This window comes from Tachypleus tridentatus, chromosome 2 (assembly GCF_004210375.1).
Source record: "Tachypleus tridentatus isolate NWPU-2018 chromosome 2, ASM421037v1, whole genome shotgun sequence".
Lineage (NCBI taxonomy): Eukaryota > Metazoa > Arthropoda > Merostomata > Xiphosura > Limulidae > Tachypleus > Tachypleus tridentatus.
In genome coordinates this window covers 128055230-128079419 of record NC_134826.1, presented here as the reverse complement: position 1 = coordinate 128079419, position 24190 = coordinate 128055230, and the positions used below count along the sequence as shown (strand labels likewise).

The 24190-nt window shown below is 34.3% G+C and overlaps 1 protein-coding gene across 10 annotated transcripts in view; it reads right to left on the bottom strand.

Annotated features, from left to right (window-relative positions):
* Positions 1-24190, bottom strand: part of LOC143245077 (receptor-type tyrosine-protein phosphatase kappa-like) — a 49802-nt gene that overhangs the window by 25365 nt on the left and 247 nt on the right. For 2 of the 10 annotated variants that reach the window (XM_076490910.1, XM_076490913.1), the window contains exons 1-4: positions 13845-14300; positions 7037-7121; positions 4985-5109; positions 593-680 (exon numbers count right to left, since the gene is read on the bottom strand). In XM_076490910.1, the coding sequence (XP_076347025.1) occupies positions 593-680; positions 4985-5109; positions 7037-7088 (265 nt within the window). In that variant the 5' untranslated portion in view covers positions 7089-7121; positions 13845-14300. Of the gene's footprint in view, positions 1-592; positions 681-4984; positions 5123-7036; positions 7122-13562; positions 13758-13844; positions 14367-24190 lie in introns of those variants that run through there. The other 8 variants (XM_076490909.1, XM_076490911.1, XM_076490905.1 and 5 more) reach the window with 8 other exon arrangements.

The window sequence follows — 24190 nt, the reverse complement described above, 5'->3', positions numbered from 1 at the left end:
CAAAGGGATGTTATGAGAAATAATACACTGTGCACTGTTTTAATAATGAGATATTATAAAGAAGATTATTTAACCGCGTATATAATTTTGAATAATACAATATTAGCGAAATCCACCATGTACATATTATTTTAATAATAAGATATTATAAAAAAGGACGTTTTACTATGTGCATATTGTTTTAATAAAGGGCGCTGTAATAAAAACATTGTTAGACCATGTACACTGTTTTAACAATGTAATATAAAAAAATCATTGTTACACCACTGAATGTTATTTAGAAGGTTTTTTGGCAACCTACATATTTTTTTGAGATTGTGTACACTTTTTGTAGATACATCCGAACCAGTGCATTGATGCTGAAAGTAAGTTACTTCTGAAGACAGTTGAAGGAAGCATCGGAGTGACACACAAGCACCCGATACCCACAACTTTGATTCTTGGTTGAGTGTAAAACAACTGTGATATACCACCACCTTCATCGAGAGTGGACGATACATATTATATTTACTTACTATAACTTTATATGGTCATAGACTGAAGGATGCCATTACTGTTATAGCTTGAAGCAAAATATAACCATAACACTTACACGGAAGAAGGGTACTGTATCTATTTTTATTCTTATTTTCAGGCTTCATGCCCACTGTCCAGTCCTTTAACTGGCCCGTTTTTAACATCTGAAACAGAGAGAGAAGTCTAATATCATTAGATATTCTCATGTGGTGTTACATGGTAACTGCCTTTTGTTGTGTAAATCACGGTTTATAACAATGTTTAGAATTAAACTACCACTTTGAAAAATTAAGTGATTTACGACTGAAACTTAGATCACACAAACAAGGAAAATTCAATAACTGCAGGGGGAAAAGGCTGAAAATTTTAATTAATAAATACAGGGTTGAATACCAATACTTACAGGGTTGTTTCATTCAGAGCATAATCAAGTGTGTTAAGGCGTTCGACTCCTAATTCGAAGGTCGCGGGTTCGAATCCCGCTCGCACCAAACATATTCGCCCTTCAGCCGTGATGGCGTTATAATATTACGGTCAATCCCACTATTTGTTGGTAAAAGAGTAGCCCAAGAGTTAGCGGTGGGTGGTGATGACTAGCTGCCTTCCCTCTAGTCTTACACTACTAAATTAGGGACGGCTAGCGCAGATAGCCCTCGAGTAGCTTTGCGCGAAATTCAAAACAAACATTCAGAGCATAGTTTAACTCCTAACTGTTATTCTGAGACAAACAACAATTCAACTTTCTTTGTGATAATTTCTTTAGTCCAAGTAAGATAATACAAATTATACCAACTGTATAGGAACATAAGCCTCACATTGTATATACTTATTGTATCTACACAACAAGGCTACAGATAAAAGTATCGCACATAGAAAAGTAAGAGTAGATATGAGCACTCAGCCTCAAACTTATAAAACTACCATTCACCCTTTGCAGCCACTTGAGAAACAATTGCACTGCTTGTTTTTTTTTAATTTCGCGCAATACTACACGAAGGCTATCTGCGCTAGCCGTCCCTAATTTAGCAATGTAAGACTAGAGGGAAGGCAGCTAGTAATCACCACCCACCGCCAACTCTTGGGCAACTCTTTTACCAACGAATCGTGAGATTGACCGTCATCTATAACGCCCAGACGGCTGAAAGGGCGATCAAGTTGGGTGCGACGGAGATTCGAACCCGCGACTCTCAGATTACGAGTCAAACTCCTTAACACACCTGGCCATGCCGGGCCAGTTGCAGTGCAATCCAACAAATAAAATAAAATGAGACTAAGCCCGTGCAATTACCGTATATTACTAAACCGTTTTACTATTGGCGTGAATATCGTAAGTATACAAATACACCTTGTGATATTATAATGACCTTAAACAAAAAAGATATCAACCTAATTAAAGAGGCCAATATTCGCTGGCGAATGCAACATATCTCCACCGCCTAATACCAACATGGCCAAGTTTCATAGCAGAAAAATCATGAAAAGCAAGTAAAATCGAAAACTTTTATATCACTGTTTGATACCTATTAAAAGGTATATTAGTACAAAATCACATCTAAGTTAGTTGACACACACATGAACAGTTCACGAAATATAGTGTTTCCTCGCTGAAAAATTCAGCTAAAGACAAAAAAGTCCAAAATGATTTATATTTTTATATGGGATTTGTAGAAACGTATATTTACGCCAAATCCCATATAAATTGGCAAAAATAAAGCAGAGTAATTGCCAAAAGGCTCTAAGATTATACATTTTGTAATACTTTGATCCCCTTAAAATTACTGAATACAAACAAGTACAACATTTTTTGTCGGGTTAGTTGCCTGTAGGACAGTGTCTTTATATCAAATGTAATGTAAATTGGTCGAAACAAAAAAGTAATTGACCAAAATCCATAAAATTAACCTTTTCATCCCCCTAAAATGACCATAAATGGCATAGCCCACATTTTTGTATTTATATGTATGGGATCTGTAAAAACATACCTTTGTACCAAATCCCGTGTAAATTGGTTGAAATACGGAAGAGTAATTGTCAAAAGATCCTAAAATTATGCTTTTTACGTCATCTTGACTCTTGTATAATTACTAAACATAGGCAAGTCCATCACTTTAGTTTGTCAATGTGTGGGACCTATACAAAAGTATTTTTGTACCAAAATCTCGTTTAAGCTGATCAAAATAACGTCCGAGAAACAGGTAAAAAAACCCAAAAAAACTATGTTTTTGTGAGATCTTCCCCCTAAATCACTGACAATGAGCAAATCCAACTTTTGTTTAAGTCAGAGCATTGGGCACATAGAAACTTACGATTGTGCCAATTTTCATCTTGATTGCTGTAAATATGACAGCACAGGAATTTGAAATATACATATTCAGGTTGTTTGATCATACAAAGACTTGAATAAAAAAATAAAGTCGTTTTTGGGTGTATTGCACCAAAGTATAACTCTACCAACTCTCAAGTCAATCTGTCAAAAAAGTGAAGGAAGAGTGGTCGACTGAAAAGTGTTTGAAAGGAAAATAGAATAGAAAAACAGCATCTCTCTCTTCGGAGACATAATAAAACTTAAGTATATTAATAGAGTCATACATGTAGTTTTCTCTTTGTTCAAATATATAGCACAAAAGATACTGTTGTTGTTTTGGTTAACCTGTAATAATTGGTTGGAATATTTCTAATATTTTCATCGGTGAAAATTTCTCAGACAAGTTCGGTTTGTTTTAAATTTTGCGCAAAGCTATACGAGGGCTATCTGCACTAGCTGTCCCTAATTTAGCAGTGTAAGACTAAAGGGAAGGAAGCTAGTCATCACCATCTACCGCCAACTCTTGGGCTACTATCATACCAAAGAATAGTGGGATTTACCGTCACCGAAAGAGCGAGCATGTTTGGGGTGACGCAGGTTCGAACCCACGACCCTCGGCTTACGAGTCGAGTGCCTTAACCACCTAGCCATGCCGTGCCTTCTCATGCACCTAAAATGAGACCCAAAAGTTGATTATTATATTATAAATATTTATGTAAACGAATATGTTGAGAAATGTATTGTCTTTTTTTTTAAAGGAATCTAAAGTAAATCCATGTAAAATCGTATCCTGTCTGAAAGATTAAGTTTAATAACTCGAAAGTATTACTAAGTCAGCACCTATTTATAAACATGACGCAATGTTGCATTAAACCTAATTAATATAATCAATGATTTTTAATGTTTATTCAGAATTGTGTCTATCGTTAATTTATATATAGACCAGGATCAATGTCTGTCCACTCAATAAAACAGTAACATATAAATATATTTGAGATCATCATTGAACAGAAGGTAACAGGATGTGAATATAATCCAACTGGTAGAGTTTTTCGTTTCAGGATAAGGTAGATTTAAAGCTAAAACTAAATATAGTAATAAGAAGCTAACAAGTAACGTCAGAGACGTAACTTTTATAAATAAAATTGTTTATACTCATTTTGTACAAACGGGTTATCTAAAAATAACTCATAACAGTTTCTACATCCAGAAAAACCACTAAACGTAGTTGTGAGCATTTTTCTTCTTAAGTTTTACGACTAAATAATAGTAAAGATTTTTTGATTGCCTTGCAGTCTTGGTGGCTCCTTGCAACACTCAACGATTCAACAATGTAGTTTTACTTAATTTGTTCTGTATAAGAGTACACTTCTGATCATCCACACTAGCTTTAGCGTCATAAATTTTTAAGCATCTAAACTCAAAGTCTTATCAATAGTTTCAATTATGACACGAAAATACTAGTTAAAAGTGAGACCATCTAACAAAGACTTATGAAATTAGTGAGATACACAAATAACACTAGTTGCTGTAAAGCCGATAGTAAAGAGTTTTCCACTACGTGTGTGTTGACGAATAGCGTAAACGTCAAAGTTTACTGTGGTTTTAAAACCCAAACAAAGACAACCCTATAGGGCATACATAAAATAAAGTAGTTGATATAATCTTTTTTTTTTAATTCATCCATTAAATGTTATTTGCATTGAAAAAATTATTTTACAAATTAGTTGAAGAGAGAAAAAATCTGAAACATTTATTTTCATGAACAAACAACCAGAGAGTTATTTATATCATAATTATATTAAATACTTACCAGGATCAACAAAAATAAACGATTTAAAATCAACTACATCACAAAATATCCAAATCTTAAAATAATAATTCAGTTGTACAATGAAAAATATAAAATTATATTAATTTCAAACTAATGAATAAAACTATTTCAATCATTAAATAAAATATTTTATACAATAAAATGTACTTACAGATAAAGCAAAAACACTTCTTGGATGACTGTTAAAAGATTGTTTTTAGTCCATTCAACGTATATAATTATTAATTTATACATGTTATAAACATAGGTAAATTATTTGTAAAAAAAAGCTTGTGTTCATGTATGTTTAGTTAATAACTGCGTTTCCATGAGATAATTGAAACACTTACATTGTATTGCTCAGCAAAACCTTCGTTCTCAGTCATTGTTTTCACGTATTCTTCAAGATCTTCTAACTTAATAACATGTTGTTTCTCAGCACCAGGTGGCGATTCGTATTGATGAATTTCAAGAGCTGATAAAGGACCCTTTTTAGTATGTTTTAATTTTTTGAACCGTAAAAGGAAAAAAAAAATGTGTGAAAGAGAGTAGAGAGAGAACAATGAATAATCACAAATAAGTTTTATTTATCATTAGTACAATGCATTACTACAGAAAAATATGAATAGGGTTCTAGACGACTAATATTTAAACAGAGCCATATACATGTACGTTGTTTTCTGCTACAATGCGATTGTCAATCTATGATTGTGAAACATTATTCTACACCTTTATATTACGTCATATAATTCAGCCAAGTTGTTTCGCTGACGTTTGATTTTCTTGGCTTCCATATAATCACCTTACAAGTTTTTAATATAATTAACATTCAGACTATACGTAGATCAATCCATGGTGTGCATTTGTTCAATCAACAGTACTCCATTCTGGTAGTTCTTTACCAAATGTGCTCCATGTTTAGAATTACTATCTTGCTCAAAAAAGATTCCAGCTCAACAGTTATTTTTACTTAAGAAATGGCATATATCTATGTATCTGTCCGCAATCAGAGTGCCATTAGTTTTGCATAAATTTCAAACGTCACTAGTCGAGATTTAGCTTTCACTCATTTGTCCCCCAGACGTTTTAATACTATCACTAGTTGTTGCAAAAAAAATCAAATTTGAGTTCATCTCTAAAGAGTATTCTTCTCCAGTTTTACGCATCCAATAGTATGAAGGTTATTGCAGAGCTTCTTTGTGAACTATCATGCACGACTGATGTCGAGAAAACCCACTCGTAGAGAAAAATATATATGTAAAAACGGCTCGTTTGGGTTGAGAAAATATTTTACGCAGAAAAGCGAAGAAGATCGAAACGTTGTTCGCTCCTCTACGTAAAATATTTTCTCAATCCAAACGAGCCGTTTTTACATATATATCATGCATCACGTTAATTTATATTACATTTTAAATGTTTGAGCTTTATTCCTTGAATGCATCTATTATCAAGAGCATTAGTTTCATGTACCCTTATCAGGTTTTCACACAGTTTCTGCTGAAACATAAAATTTTTCTCAATCTGTCGCATGATGTAGCCTTTATCAAGTAAAACTTATATATATATAATTACAGAAGGTAAGGCTTCCTGAGAACCATGAGTATATTTATCAAGCTACTGCTAGGTAGGGCCCGACATGGCCAGGTGGGTTAAGGTGTTCGACTCGTAATTCAATGTTCGCGGGTTCGAATCCCGATCGCACCAAACATACTCGCCCTTTCAGCCGTGGGGCATTATAATGTGACGGTCAATCCCACTATTCGTTGGTAAAAGAGTAGTCCAAGAGTTGGCGGTGGGTGGTGATGACTAGTTTCCTTCCCTCTAGTCTTACACTGCCAAATTAGGGACGGCTAGCGCAGATAGCCTTCATGCAGATTTACGCGAAATTCGAAATTCAAAAACAGAAAAGCTACTGCTAGAAATAATTTAAATGCCTTATTTTTACAGGCATTATGATGATATTACACTTTTTAATTTGTTTGATGACAGCCAATCGCAATATAAGCTATCAACAGTTCATTTTCATGCAAAAGAGGAGAAACAATCCCACAATAGTTTTATACCCATTTTATTTATCGTTTATGCTAATATTTTCAATGCTATATGTAATACGTATAGATACATTGTTTTTCCTTTAATAAATTTATCTCATAGTTGAGGCATTTATTGCGTAATATGATTGTAATAATAAAATTCTGCATATTTGTAAACAGGTCGACACTATTGTTAAATATTTTTATTTAAAATTTACAAATGGATAGTACTGTCAAACATCTCGTCTGCTTTTTTACTCATTGTCTCTTAACTTCATTGTTTTTACTTTTGGAAGACAACAGAAACATCTCACTTTTTATATTAAGCAAACACAAAAACTTTAGTTTAAAAACCTGAATGTTACTTACCAGAGGCCTCATCACGTAATACATCTAAATTATTGCTTGGTTCTTTCTCCATGGTACCTGCTGGTTGTTTCTACAAATAAGGCATCTATGAGGCGTAGAAATACAAGGTTTATTTCATTTAAAACAATACGTGTATTTAATATATGTATGAAATAATTACCGAAAATGTTAGATATGGATACGCTGCAAAACTAGGAAAAGCTCGAATTGATATAATTAAGTTTACGTTCAATCCTATACGTCACTGTCCTGTGGAATTTCTTACAGTTTTCATTTCATTACTTAATACTTTATTTTCCTTTTATATACAATATATAATCAAATATTTACACACTTTTTTTTATTTTTACAAAATATTCAATTACACTACACCTCCTTCCTTTTTGTTAAAATAAAAGTAGCGCAATTTACGAATCACAAGCTTTCATCTCCTCAAGTTAGGCCAACTGAAATATATGACTGTTTAAAAGGTTTAAATTTTAAATTCTCGTTCTTGACATCGTAACACTGCAATATCATAATCAACTCCTGTTTTAAGAGTAGTTATTTCAAATCAAACACTAATTTTAAACAAAAACTAGAATGTGGTGTGAAGTCAAATTACATTGTCAATGTCAGAAATAAAAATATATTTTGCTTCGTTTTGACAAAATATTCTTAATCAGAAAAATGTGTTTCAACAAAGTACGTGGTGATTATCTACTCGTCAGTTTTTAGTTCAACATAAAAACGTTAAAATCGTTCATCAAACTGAATTTATGTCTTAAACGCATTTCATAATGTTATACAGATTACTACAAAATAAAAACATATGAAGCTTCTGAATTTAAATTTGGAATTATTTCAAAACCGATAATTCCTCGTTTTGCTATAATATTACATATCAATTAATACATTTTATAAAAAGCAATGAATAACTATCTACGTCAGACGTTAAATTTTTAGTCTTTGTAAACTTAGTAGCTCATGTGTTACTATCTACAACAAATATCTAAATTCTGATAGATCATATTTCTGACAAAAAATTCCTAAAGTGTGTGTGTCATGTGATTGAAAATGTAAGCTGACGACTAACAAGCTAATGGGACTAGTGGGCCTTGAAATCAAACAGGTTTATCAATATGGTAAAGTAATACGGTCTCGTATCTTTCGCATACAAACAAAAAACGAAGATATAAATGAATTCTGAGAGATCTCTCCGTTATATACCTGAGCTATGTATGTTTGTACGCCTCTCCCCACTCACCGTGGCTCAGCGACAAGCCTGAAGGCTTACCATGATGAAAATCGGGTTGAACTATAAGTGCCATTCCATATATAAACACTGAGTTGCAACTAACTATTCACCCTAACGTAAATGTTAAGATATGAATATCACTCTATATGTAAACACTGACATTTAACTATTCATTCCAACGTAAATGTTAAGATATGAATATCACTTCATGTGTAAACACTGACTTACGTGTCCCAACATAAACATTAAGATATGAGTCAAATTATATGTGAGTACTGACTTCTGACTTCCAGAATATATTGATTTATGAGTGTCGCTTCGTCCTGTTCTGTGCGTAGTTGTTAACTATTGAGAATCCATTTCTGTAAAAAATTGTTGAGTTATGAGTGCCACTTGTGTAAATGTGAACTTTTGAATTTCACTCTAATAGAAATTCCTGGGCATCTGTCCACTTATCGACTTGTAAATGATACATAATCACTTATCGACTTGTAGGTGATACTTAATCACTTATCAACTTGTAGAGTGATTGGTTTGGCTTGAATTTCGAACAAAGCTACATGAAAGCTATCTGCACTAGCCATCCCTAATTTAGCAGTGTAAGACTAGAGAGAAGGTAGCTAGTCACCACCACCCCCGCCAACTCTTGGGCTACTCTTTTATCAACGAATAGTGGGATTAACCGTCACTTTATAACACACTCACGGCTGAAAGAGCGAGCATATTTGGTGCGACGGGGATTCGAACCCGCAACCCTCGGATTACGAGTTGAGTGCCTTAACCACCTGGCTATGCCGGGCCTTGTAGAAGATATATAATCACTTATCGACTTGTAGATGATACATAATCCATAGAAATTATTTTTTATTGTTTCACTTTTTGTGGCAAAAATGTAAAGATACTGATTTTTCTTTTGTCCTAGCTACAGCTCGTGCAGTAGTTGCTATCTTGTTGTTACGTTAAACGACAACTTGTGCTTTTAAAATGCTAAACGTAACGCACTTACGTGTTATTGTACTGCCATTTTTGTCAGGTTGTCTGTTTCCATATTCAGGCAGCACAAAATGTACATGTGTATATACATATGGTGTGAAGTGTATGTGTCTGTTCCAGGGGAGTGAGTTGTTGCTTGTGATCACGTGAGCCATTAGCTCACTGGGTGATTGGTTAACGAATTATATAAGCTAGAACACATTTCGCCTGTGAGGATTATCCCAGAAAAACAGTGGAAGAAATAGACAAAAAAAAACAAACTAACTACATGCAAGCGTAATTGATAATACAGTTAAATGTATGTTATTTCCTCTTCTTACCTCTAGAGTTCGATTTAGGGTTTTTGAGTCCGAATAAGACATGAGCTACATCGCCAGATCAAAGACCCTAGGGTTCTGATATACCAGCGACATACTATCCAACTACTGACCACAGAGAGAGGAACTAGCAAAGCAGTAATCGTCACTACAAGAAGTTTGTTCGTTTGTTTTTTGTTTAAACCGAATACTGGAATTGATTGTCGCTTCTATAACTCACTCGCAACAAAAACACGTAGCTTATTCATTGGTATCATATCTCGAATTCTAAGCCCATCCAATCTACAGCTCGACATATTAACCATTCAGTTAACAACTTGGGTCGGTAATCAAATTGTTAAAACATGATCATTTCAGTACGTATCAAATACAGACAGAAAGGCAAGAGTGTATAGAGTGTCATTAGTTACTTCGTATTAGGAGTCATAAATATTCCCAAAACATTCGTCTATTCAAGTGTTAACGTTTTGTGAAGAATATTTTATTCAATATAGCAGGAAGGCTTCACACGTCTTGATAGTTAGGGGCACTCGAATTGCAACCTGAAGGTTGCGGGTTCGACTCCCAGTGCCAATGTACTCCCCTTTTAACTAGGGGAACATAATAATATTACGATTACTTCCAACGTTCTTTGATAAAAGTAGCACAATATTTGTCGGCAGGTGGCGTTGATTATTGCCTTTTAGTTTATCACTTCGTAATTAGTAACGGTTAGCTCAAAATCCCTTGAGTAGTTTTGTGCGAAGTTAAAATAAAAAATATTGTAGGATAGCATGTTTTTCTCTTTACTTTTCCAATTGAACATCAAGAAAAAACGTCTATAGTTTTATGTAAATATAAACAACAGTAAGCTAAAGATCTTTTAATATTTGACAAAATGTTCCCAGAAAATTATGTAGAAATTTTTAATGAAAAATTCAAACTAATAAATGATAGTAACACCTCACCAATGTTCACACCACAGATTAAAGATTTTTTGAAGATATGAAACTTTCCTGACGTTATTTCATCTGTATCAAATGTGACCATAATATAAAATATAAACAAATCAACAATAGCTTGAAAATAACGACACTTTTAAACGTATAGCTCAATGGGTGTGTTTTTCTTACAGGAAAGCCACATCGGGCTATCTGCTGAGTCCATCGAGGGGAATCAAACCCCTGATTTTAGCGTTGTAAATCTGTAGACGTACTGCTGCACCAGCGGGGGACATAGCTCAATCGACAATGGAAAAAAAAAAAAAACGGTTTTTTTAAACAACTTAATTTCCTCGCTTAAATAACTTCTTCTAAGTGTCCGTTGGCTTGGACCAGGGTCTTAAAAGACTTCTAGAAAATGAGCAGCAGGAAAAATAGTTCTTGAAACCTTGTTTTATTGATGAAAGTTTTAAATTTGAAAAGAAGGAAAAAAAGCAAATATTATACTGCTAAAACAGGTATAATGTATTTCATTTCAAATAACGAGGAGTTTAAAACGATACATTTACAACAGCAAATAACAATAGCATTTTCACAGATGCAGCAGAGGTTTAGCGTATGTTATAGGAGAATTCATTCCTATTGCTAGAAGTGGCATCCAATAGTTTAAAACTCAAGTCATCATAAATATTCGAAATGCTTGTCTTATACGAGAAGTCAGCTTTGATATACTTACAAGTGGCAATGTATCATTGATACATATAAGACAATTTCCAAACATGCATTTTTGACTGAGAAGCTAGGGATGTGGGTGTGTAAGAGAAATATTTTAATATTTACTCAGTCACATTGTTACAGTAAGATATTACGTGATATATTCCAGTTAGTACTAATAAAAACTTTGTTTACGTTTCATTTGTTGTTATGTGTTCTGATAGATCGAGCAAAGGAAGAGATCTACTTCTGCTGTGGTTACAATACAGGAAGCTGTCGATAATCAGTCAGTACACGTACCAAACATTACACAGTTTTACCCATACGAGTTTCTACTGAACATCTTAATAAAATAAAATGTAAAAACATTCTTAGGAAGTGGAGAGTTTTAACATGGTCTTGTATTTTAACAATTCCTTAGATATAATCTATGCTTATTTTCTTATAACTGAATGTACAGGAAACAAATTAAAGTCTACACCTTTTACCCAAATAAGTGGAGAACTTTATCTTACACTTCTCTTCTTGGTTTGTAAAAGTTTAATCTAAAAATAATAGTTTGTTTGTCCCTAGCCGTCCCTAATTTAGCAGTGTAAGACTAGAGGGAAGGCATCTAGTCATCACCACCCACCGCCAACTATTGGGTTAATTTTTTACCAACGAATAGTGGGATTGACCGTTACATTATAACGCCCCCACGGATGAAAGGGCGAACATGTTTGGCGCGACGGGGATGCGAACCTGCGACTCTCATATTATGAGTCGAACGCCTTAACACGCTTGGCCATGCTGGGCAAAAATAATAGTTATCTTCTTAGAATGTGCAGAGCTTTCGATAAAACAAAACTTTCATTCTAAGAGTGAAAATTTGTGGTTAAAATTAAAACTTTTTTGTCTTATAATGGAAAGAGCTCTAGTTAAACTAAACGTCTTTCTTACAGTGTGAAGAGCTGTAATTAAGGGTAAACGCCTTTTTTTAAGGTAAAGATTATTATTTAAGGCTAATTGTTTATGTTTAGTTTTGATTGTTTTCTATTCTGTGAAGAGATTTATCTAAACTGTACATCTTTGTTCACATTGTAATTAAATATGTTTAGTTTAGCTAAAACCCTATGTCTTAAAAATTTATTTTATCTTATAACAATGAGAATTTTAATTGGCCAAAACGTTTTCATCACAATGTTTCAAGAGTTTTAAATGAAATCGAAATTCTTGTCTCACACCGTGAACATTAAAAAACAACAAAAAACCAGTGGTATGTCTGATGATTTACAATGCTATGAACTGGATTTAGTTGCCCGTGGTGGGCAGGGCACAGATAACCCATTGCATAGCTTTGTTCCTAACTTCAAAGTACCAGATAAACAATTTAAAATAAAAAATCCACACTTTTGTTTGTTTTTTTAGTTTTTTAAAAAAATTGAAAGAATTTCATCTTATATCAGCTGGAGAACCCATCTTCTGGACGGAAGTTATATAAATTCATAATTAATGAAAGGTAATCTTAGGACATCAAAAGTTTCTTTCCCTTTATATAATTGTAAAAAAACACACAAAAAAACGCCTATAACAACTGCAAAACACAAAATGTGAAACCGCAAATTTACATATATTACTCCATGGACCCAATAAGCCTTCTTCCACAGGAGGTGAGTTATGGTCTGTGGACTCAATGAACCTCCAGCTCAATTTTGATGAAGATCCATCTTCACACTAGACATACAACAGACAATATTATACTTATATAAATAATGGGGATAATCTTAGTTAAAATTCACTTTTCTTGTCTCATGCTAGTCCTCCACTGGAACAGCGGTAAGTCTATGTATTTGCAACGCTAAAATCAGTAGACACAGCAGATAGCTCAATGTGGTTTTGCTATGCGAAAAACACACACACGCCTCATACTGCAGGAAGTATTTACTAAACCTGCTTATCATAAAATGAATTTTTAAAACGTTACTTTCTGCCCAATCCATCTCGAGTTTTCAATTTATGTGAAAATCAACTTATCTGTATTTCAATATACTATGTACTGTTCAAGAAGTGAAAACTGTTTCTTGGTAACTGATATCAATAGATATTTAAAAAAATCTTGCTATATTTGTCCATATCCGCAGTGTTTTTGTTTGGTCGTAATAAAATATATATAATCTGGTTTGCTGTTAAAAATATTCAGTATTTTACTTCAGCTGAAAACAAGTGGAATATTTAAATTTACTGCTTTTCAGTGATGCGTTTTGTCCTCTGGCGGGCGCGCAGACAACCCTTGAGTAACTTTGCGAAAAATTCAAAACAAACCAAACCAATTCTCCGACAGATGAATCAAAAATGTTTTCACTTACAACGTTAAAATCTGGGGTTCGGTTCTTGATGGTGTAACATCTTTTGCCTCGTTTGAAGGAAGTTGAGAGCTAACAAAGATAGATTGGTGGTCCTTAAAGTTAGTGTAAAGTTATCCTTCAGTTGTTGTTTTTTACTGTATTATGGCTGAGTGCTCGAAGTTTGATGTGCTGAACGATAAACACTTTGTACTCAGTAAGCGTGACTTGTTTCGTATTTGTGGAAATCAAAACCATATAAAAATATACTGTATATTCAGATAACATACTGTGTTAGCAACTCACCCCTTTTTGAATGGAATATGTATCGGTATCTGGCCAGGACTATGTCCTTGGCGTGATTTTCAACGCCCAGAACGACCTACAGGAGCAATACTTTATCCTTCGCTTTAAACTAAAGGAATACTGGAAAACTCGACCTGGATCCAGCTTGACAACTGAATTCAAACTCCACCTACCGTACTGTTGTAACTGTCTCAGATCCCTGGTTCCACAACTGAACTCTATCAATGTAAGGAGTGTGCCTTGTACTGGTTGGTTACTTATTAACTCTTCGCCATATCATCATATTTCTATCTCATAGATGTAATTGGGAGTTTCTGTTTGTAATCAAAATTGAAACTATCCATTAAAAATACAATAGGCCTACAAAATGCAACTTCTATACTATGGTTTACTACGTTCTAGACAAGTCGCGTGAGAAACCATGATACCTACACGTCAGCCAATAGGCTGTGGCTCACACTTGTGCATGTAGGTCTCACGTAATATATGTTGCCTTCCTATAGGTCAGCATGGATACGCTCTGTAAAAACGCTCTGGCTTGTATATGAAAAGTGGAACAGACTGGTTAGGTGTATGACAACTGGTACAGAATACAAATGTAGTGTTATAGTTATGGATTTACAGTAGTGAATCTATACTTTTTTAATAGTTATCTGGTCATGAAATTGGATCAACAATATAGCCAAGAATTAATAATCTAGAGGTCTCAAAGAGGCATATTTCTTTCCCATATTTTATCAAAATCCATTCTACAGCATCCCAAACGAAACTTCAACGAACTGACGATTTGTTTGTTCGCTGTCAAGCAGAAAGTAACGCCATGGGTTATCTGTACTGTGCTCACTATATGTATCGGAACCCTATTTTCAGTGTTACAAACCTTCAGACTTGCCGCTAAACTACTGGAGTGAGGACTGACGAATAGGACTGATTTTATAATATTTCAATAGAATGAAATTACTGGACAACAATAAAATAAAGAAAATATACTGCCTGAAACAAATATCGTACAACCCAAAAATCGCGAAAAGAACTTTCTCTAATGAAGAAAATTGCGCATTGTTACGTATAACATTAAACAAAATAAAAAGCATAAAATTTCGTAATAATTTTAAACATACATTTATTGTGTATTGAGTAAAATTTTAACTTTTTTAACATTGAAGGAAATGGATACGTTGAAAACGCTTCTTATCTGAAAAACGAAGCGTGCTTATGGTTTAAAAATAAGTAAGAAGTTAAAACGTCGTATGAATAATTATGTTTAAATCCAAATGTTGAACGAGTATGTTGACTAACTAGGAATGTTCAGATCGTTATTTCCTTCCACAAGCAAGTTTTGATGAGTCGAGGTTTTAATGGTCATATATTAAAGGATTGTATAACTAGTGCTTATGACATAAATGTCAAACAGTGTCAGATATAATTATCCTCAACATTAAACTGAAGATAAACAGACACGGTTTTCTAAGACAGTTGCGATCCAAACGCTTATATTAGTTCTGTGTACGATTTTTAAGCATACGAATAAAAACAATTTTTTGTATGTGTACTGATGATTGCGACCTAGATTTTTTTTTTCAATATTTTTGCTACTTTTCTTCACCCAAAGAAGGAAATTCATTCTCTTTTCTAAGTAAGTGTATCTGGGTCAATTGCTTCATATTTCGCAAATATGGTGATATTTTTTCTAGTTTTATTAAGCAAAAATTTTAATTTCTTACTATCTTGTTATAATTATATTTTTATTATCCCTATATTTTTTGTTTCAAGTTAAAGTGGAAAATTCTTAAGGTTATTTTTTTCTTGTATCCGGTTTGCATGCTGCGCATGCGTAGATAACTTTTATTGGTTCTGCGCTACCATAACAGCAAATGTCATAAAACAGTGTATTTGTCTAAGTTACACATTAAGTGCAGAGTGTTCAATAAACTCGCACGTGACTTTTATAACTTGTAAGAAAGGAAACGATAAAACAGTTAACATAATTTCGTGTGGTATATACACAAAACTTTTAGCAACACTAAATTAACACACTTTGTGAATGTAGGCAGCAATATTCGTAAGTTCTGAATTGTACATTTCACTCCTTTTATACTAAAACACTTAAAGGCTTGTCGATATTCATCATACGACATAACAACAACGTATACTGTTATAACCGATTTTTATACAATCAAATTGATAACAATCCCACTTGTTTGTTTGTTGTTTTTTTTAATTCGCGCAAATTTACCCGAGAGCTATCTGTCCATAATTTAGCAAAGTGAGACGAGAGGGAAGGCAGCTAATCATCACCACCCACCGCAAACTCTTACCATCGAATAGTGTGATTGATCGTCACATTATAACTCCCCTACGGTTGAAAGGGCATGTTTGATGTGACAGAGATTCGAACCCGCGACCCTCGGATTACAAGTCCAACGTCCTAGCCACCTAGCTATGCCAGACCTCTCTTCTTGTTGTCACAAAAAACAACACTATATTCGTTTACAGCCGGACAACGACAGGTTATATATAAAGATGCTTTTCAGTAAATTCAAACATCTTTACCGCAAGCAAAGCTCCATATTCAGGCAACAGCTTATTATATATAAAAGTATTTCTGCAAAATCTTCTTCGTTTACGTGTAATCCTTCCCATAAGAAAAGCTCCCTTGTGTTGTGTACATCGTAACCCGCTGTGACAGAAACAAGTATACAGATTACAACGCTAAAGTCAGAAGTTCAGTTCCACTCGGTGGACACAGCAGATAGCCCGATGTGGCTTTGCTGTGAGAATAACACAAAAACACACACGTTTCGTGTACACTCAAAGAAAGACATTTTTCACAACACAAATGTGATTCCGTAAAATTATATTCCTTTAAGTTTCTTACCACGAGAAAAACTCCATTACTTCGTGAACACTCAGACAACGGCATATTATTCATAAAGGTAAGTTTCTAAAAAAATTGACTTCTTTACGTTTATTATTATCATAAGAAAGGGTCCATCGAATTTGTCTACACTCGTGACATAACATGAATAACGCGCAAAGCTGTGTTTCTATAAACTAAATTTCACTGCATTCGTGTGGAAAATCGTCAACGTAATTTTGGGTCTTCTTTTACCGTGCAACTTTTCCCACATATTATCCAAGTTGCGGCATTACGATATATTGACTAACTTTAACTAAAAAATTCGAATGTGTCGAACAAGACGTCATAAAAGTAAAATATGTAAAAATAACAGATTGTGTACACGGGTAATATAAGTATGGCAATTGTAACAACTTCAGTATTTTTCTGCATGGCGCTAAATAATCGCTGATTTAAATTTATTGTATATTACTCTTACTGGCTACTTTTATAATACTGAGTTGACCATTAGGAGGAGGGGAGAATTGACCATCTCGTATAGTATATCCATATTTTGTTTTTGTGAACCATAAACCATGACCGAACACATTAATTAACAGCCCACGCAGACAGATCTTCTTCTGAATGATATAATCAATAACCTGTTCCACTTTAATTAAGTATTTACATCTGGAATTAAGGTATCAGAACTAGTGTGTTTGTGTGTTTTTCGTTAAGCAAAGCCACAAAGGGCTATCTGCTCAGCCCACCGAGGGGAATTAAACCCCTGATTTTAGCGTTGTAAATCCGGAGACATACCGCTGTACTAGCGGGGGGCATATCAGAACTAGAGTCTTGAACTAATATAAACAAATGTGCCCCCCCCCTAGTGACACAACAATACGTCTGCGGACTCACAATGTTAGAATGTGGGTTTCAATACCTGTGACAGGCAAAGTACGGATAGCCGATTGTATTGTTTATGCTTAATTTCAAACAAACAAATGAAACATTATTATTAAACATCTCAAAAATTAAATCCTTTTGAGATTTTTAGGCAAATTTATACTTTAATTGGTGGAACTGCACTAGCTCTTTGGATTTACAACGGAAAAACAAAACGGGTTCATTTCCTTTCGATGGACACAGAAGATAGCTCAATGTTGTAATGACAAATATTATTTGGACGTAGGCCTGAATGTTAATCCGGGATCATAATGTGATTCAATTCATAAATTAGTACGTCACAGTAAAGCTCTCAGAAAGCCTGAAATTCGTAGGAAGTATAAGTGATTTTCATAAGATGTACACTAATCCCAGCTTGGATCAATTCTTTGAAAAATTACAGAAACACATTTCACTTGCATTTAATGGAGTCTTTGTAATTGTTTATAGGTGTATCAGTTGCGGGTTGTCTATGTACGAAATATTCTAAAGTATTGTAATAGTTCTTTTTGTAAGTAGTCCTAACGTTTTGACACAAAGAATACCTTTTTAAGATTAAAATATAAGATATTGAAGTTATAATCGACCATATTTCTGTGTTAACGAAACATTAAAATACTGGTGATGTTGATTTGTTTCCGAGAAAAATTAAACGGAAAGCAACCGAATAGAGCGTTATATCTGATTTTATGGCACTTTATTCTTATAACGTGCAAAGATGTACATTGTGTTGTGTGCTCACTAATCGAACGCTGAATATTAGCATTTTAAGGCTAAATCTTGCCATTGAACCACTGGAGTGAATTTTTGGCTCTAAACAGAAATATTCATACTTATTCATATCAAATGCACATGTTTTGAAACTTACAATACACTAATAATGTATTAAGAACACTAACAAACATCGATTGGTTTGTTGAATTTTCGTGTAAAAGTGCACGAGGGCTATCTGCAGTTTTATCCCTAATTTTGAAGTGATCGACCAGAGGGAAAACAATAACTTGTCCACTGCCAAGTGTAAGGTCACTCTTTATCTCCATCGGTTAAGAGATTAACCGTAATATTAAAACACCCTTGTGTCTGAAAAAACAAGCATGTTCGACGACAAAATTTTGGTTTGGTTTGAATTTCGCGCAAAACTACACGAGGACTATCTGCGCTAGCCGTCCCTAATTTAGCAGTGTAAGGCTAGAGTGAAGACTGCTAGTCATCACCACCCACCGCCAACTTTTGGGCTACTCTTTTACCAACGAATAGTGGGATTGACCGTCACATTATACCGCCCCCACAGCTGGGAGGTCGAGCATGTTTGGTGTGACGGGAATTGGAAACCGCGACCCTCGGATTACGAGTTGACTGCTTTAACCACATGGCCATGCCGGGCCTTACGACAACATGATTTGATTTCACGATCCGCAATTGCGAGACGAGCGTCATAAATAATCAGACCATACGAGGCCAACATATCTGTTTTGGTAGTTTGTGCAATAAGTTTCTTATGACATAAAAATTTAATATTCATATTTATTAATTTTGTGAATAACATCCGAAAAAATATTTCGCGGAAATAGTTAGAACAGGTCAGAACAACGACCGATGTATAACAATAAATACAAACAAATCACTATTCGCTGATAAATGAGATGTTACTTGTCAAACAACAACGGGAATTTCACACAAATGTAAAAAGTCTGAATGTGAGTGTTTTCTCATAGCAAAGCGAAATCGGGCTATGTGCGCTAACCCTCCCTAGTTTAGCAGTATTTGTTTGTTTGATTTTGAATTTCGCACAAAGCTACTCGAGGGCTATCTGTGCTAGCCGTCCCTAATTTAGCAGTATAAGACTAGAGGGAAGACAACTAGTCATCACTACCCACCGCCAACTCTTGGGCTACTCTTTTACCAACGAATAGTGGGATTGATAGTAACATTATAACGCCCCCACGGCTGAAAGCGCGACGGGGATGCGAAACCGCGACCCTCAGATTACGAGTCGCACGCTTTAACACGCTTGGCCATGCCGGGCCTTAGCAGTGTAAGACTAGAGGGAAGGCGGCTAGTCATCACCACCCACTGCTAACTCTTATCAACGAATAGTTGAATTGACCGTCACATTATAACGCCCCACGGCTGAAAATGTGATCATGTTTGGCGTGACGGAGAATTGAACCCGCGACCCTCATATTAAGGGTCGAGTCTCTTAACCACCTGGCCATGCAAGGTTCTTTAGAACTAAAAAAAAAGTGTTTCACGAACGCTATAAATTAAAATATGAAAAGAAAAAATAATGTACAAATATACATCATCCTTAAGACTGATGAAGGTTCATAAGTATATTCTTAGACATGTAACCAGTGAAGACAAACAAAAATTACTCTGCAGTGTTTGTCAATAGGTATTGTCCTCCGCTGGTACTATTGTAAGTATACGGAGTTATAACTAAAATCAGGGATTTGATTCCCCTCGGTGGACTCAACAGATAGCCCGATGTGGCTTTGCTATAAGAAAACACACGCACACAATAGATCGTTTCTACAGGGTGGCCCATAAGTCCGTACCCATCCATATGTTATTATGTTATATTCAATTACGCATGTATTATAAATTTATTTATTTCTTTTCGGAGAAATATGGCCGATGTAAGCCAATTTACACTTGAAGAGCGTATTGTGACAAATACGTAGGCACATGAGCGCAAGAATACTGGTGACATAAGATGTATAGATGGGTATGGTCTTACGGGCCACCCTGTAGGTAGGCAAAAAATAAAATAAAAACGTCCTTTGGATTAATTTCTAGCAGGATATTCAGCAAATCAATTCTATGAAGGCATGCCTAGTTTAACAATTCCGTTAATGATTCCAATTCAAGATGTGTAGTACTGTTTGTTTGTATTTTTTTGAGCTGTAGATCACATTTGCAAAGTTGTCTTTAATTGGTTCAACATTAAAATATGATGTATCTTAGTATACAATAAATTGGTTCTGATAACTGCGAAACGTTCTTTATAAACACATTAAGCATACCGATATTCCATCACATTTCTAACCTTTTAAAGGGGTATATGTTTCGCCATTACTGTTTCTTTGAGAAATTTACAATGACTGGCCCACTTTATTAGGGCTCCCCTATCCAACACATTTATATTTGTCAAAAAAACAAACAAACAATTATTTCTTTTCACGTGCACAACATAATGATCAAGTGTATAAGCTCTACAAATGCAGAAATTTAATCATATCGTGGTTAATTTAAAAAACAAAACTTTCTACGAGCCTCAGTGAGTGAACGCCAAAGAGATATGTTATTTTCAAATTCTGCTCTCTTAGCTGGCAGTTAACAAATGTCTTTAATCTTTAATCAGAGTTTATTAACAGTGAAAATAGGAATTTAATCCTTTTGCCACGAAGATCTTCGTCTTCTAATTATTAGTGTTTGGATGAAGGAAAAGGTGACTGAATAGGCTTAGTTGCAAATTAATGCAGACGACGTTAGAATGTTGATCTCTTTATTAGTGATTAAAATCCAGCTACTTATAACCCTAACATGCAAGTTACAACAATGTAATAAAACAGCTAATATTTAGTTTAAAAACTGCTTATCTTAGTTTAGAAAAAAAGTACTGCTTCTGTGTTGCTTTAAGAACAAAATGTTGTCAAAAAATGACTATTGGAGCGTAACGGGTTCCGATAAATTATATTTCACCTTTTTCCATACAGATTAACACTAACTTTTGATCAAAGCAGGCTAATTTCATTGACTAAAACTACACAAAAACTCAGCAGTTAGCAAAGATTATTAAAAATGCTGTTATTACTTATAATGGTTAGAGCACATAGTTTCATTCTTTTTCTACCTTTATTTTAAGCGACATTTCTGGCCACAATCCACATACCTTACGATCTTCGGTCAGAAGAGAACCTTCTGACCTACACAATGAAACTGAGCATATTGCCTGAAACCAACAAGTAAACAAGAATCTTAAGTTGCTAAAGGTTCACAAACAAAAAGTTGCCATGCTTCCACTGCAAGTACTTTTACGAAAAAACAAGGTTGAGCAAACTGCAATCACATTCGACTACATATTTACAAATATTTCAATGAGTTCAGTGGATTTCAATAAAAACCTCTGGTTTGCTTAAACTAGGTCGTGGAAGATTAAACACACATCTTAATCTGTATAAAGCTTGTCGAGATGATTAATCTCACAATCTTTCGTAGAACTCGAAGTTGTTGCAATGAAAATTCCAGTGTCTAGCAATACTGTTTAATCATTATCATAATATATGGAACACGAGCAACGATGAAGGAAGTAGTTTCAAGGTCAGCAGTGGACCTGAAACATTTTCTCTCAGAAAATGCAAGTAACATCAATACCTTGGGTGATCGTATAGGCTATTATATGCACAGATTAACGACCATTCTCTACGAAGCTTGCGTATCATCATACACCCAGGCTAAACTTAATTAATAAGCTAAATGATCTTATATAATATATGCATGTAAGATCTTTCACAAATAAAATGAGGTTTTGTACAGATACTGATCCCCCAACCCTGAAATGCAATGTTACATAATTTTATGTACTACACTTAACGCATGATTTTTAGTGTTGCTTGTAGTAGTCTCATTAATTCAAATAATAATTCACTTTTCCATGTTTAGCCACCTAGGTTAACTCTGGACATTGGAATAGAGGCTATACGTTTTACTCAAACTAACGGAAATGTTTATACTTATTTATAAGTCAGTGTTGAGTTGACTATGGTAGTGGCATTGGAATCGAGGCTATACGTTTTACTCAAACTAACGGAAATGTTTATACTTATTTATAAGTCAGTGTTGAGTTGACTATGGTGGTTGCATTGGAATCGAGGCTATACGTTTTACTCAAACTAACGGAAATGTTTATACTTATTTATAAGTCAGTGTTGAGTTGACTATGGTAGTGGCATTGGAATCGAGGCTATACGTTTTACTCAAACTAACGGAAATGTTTATACTTATTTATAAGTCAGTGTTGAGTTGACTATGGTGGTTGCATTGGAATCGAGGCTATACGTTTTACTCAAACTAACGGAAATGTTTATACTTATTTATAAGTCAGTGTTGAGTTGACTATGGTAGTGGCATTGGAATCGAGGCTATATGTTTTACTCAAACTAACGGAAATGTTTATACTTATTTATAAGTCAGTGTTGAGTTAACTATGGTAGTGGTAAGTATAGTTGTGTGGATAACATCTAATGACGCCATTAAGATTTATTTCCGACATCGTAGATTAACTAGTCCTTTCAAATATACTGTTTACAAATGAGGCAGGTAAGTAAGCCTGGCGATGCTACTCTTGAGAGGTCCTGGGACGCTCATCCTCAAAATTTTCATTGCAAATGGTGAATTCTGATGGCTCCAAGACTTTTTACACCCTTTAAATGCTCTATCAACATGCATCATCACACTTTTGAAGACTAGATTATGCCCTATTTACGCGCACGTAACACTCTCTACCCTATAAGCTCATGCACTTATTTATAAAATCAAACATCACAAGTGCAGGTTTTGCACGAAACAAAAAAAGCTCTATAACCTGGGCACTTTTAGAAATAGTTTTATTATTTGTGTGTTTGCTTTTTCACTATTATTTTTATAATAATCATTTTCATTAATATATACGAATTACTGGGGCTTATTAAAACCATAATCAAGCATACAACTTCAAAAATCTATCTATAGGTACTTGCGTATCAACAAATAAATTCGTGAGTAACGTGAAAGTAGTGTTGCTACTAGTCAATTGACTCGGCTGATACATTTCTCACGTAATTTCACATTAAGTTTTTCCTCTTTCAATACGCTATCTTAGGTCGGCCTGCTTATTTTAGAGATACCGAAATTTCATATAAAAACTTCTAAAGGTTCTGATTTTTATTATTACTTAAACATACCACTCAATTGGCGAATTTCAATAGATACAGTTGATTTTTTTCTTAAATATCTATACGCTACGATACAACTTAGTAATGGCAAATCAAGTTTTCCTTACACATACTTTTAAAATTTCCGTCCTAATACCTTGCGTACTTCAAGGTCAGCCAGCTGACGTACAAGGGTCTGGGGTAAATCTCCAGAATCCCTTATAAGGTACGAACCACCATCTCAAAAATTCTCGCCTTCATTTGGAAGGCACTTTGCAGTTTAGTAGAAAGTTTCTAAGACCAACCATTACGAGGAAGTTAACATAATTTCCACTTCAGAATTGATGTTTCTACAAATAAATATTTTACTGGTAGAAGTTATTAATATAAAAGATAAAATTCTGAACGATTTTTTAAAGTCCATACAAGGAAAGGTTTTTTGTGAGAAGAAAATCCTTAAATTAGGAAGATCCCACTGGCCATTTTTGACAGCCTTACATTAATGCCAGTACTTACTTATGCAAAGGGTAATATATTACACTAAAATTTCATGTCGTAAAACAAAACAAAGGAAACTTATTGGTGAGTAAAAATACAATAACTTGACCAATCGTGTATTTATTTTTTATGATAGAATCTTATGACAT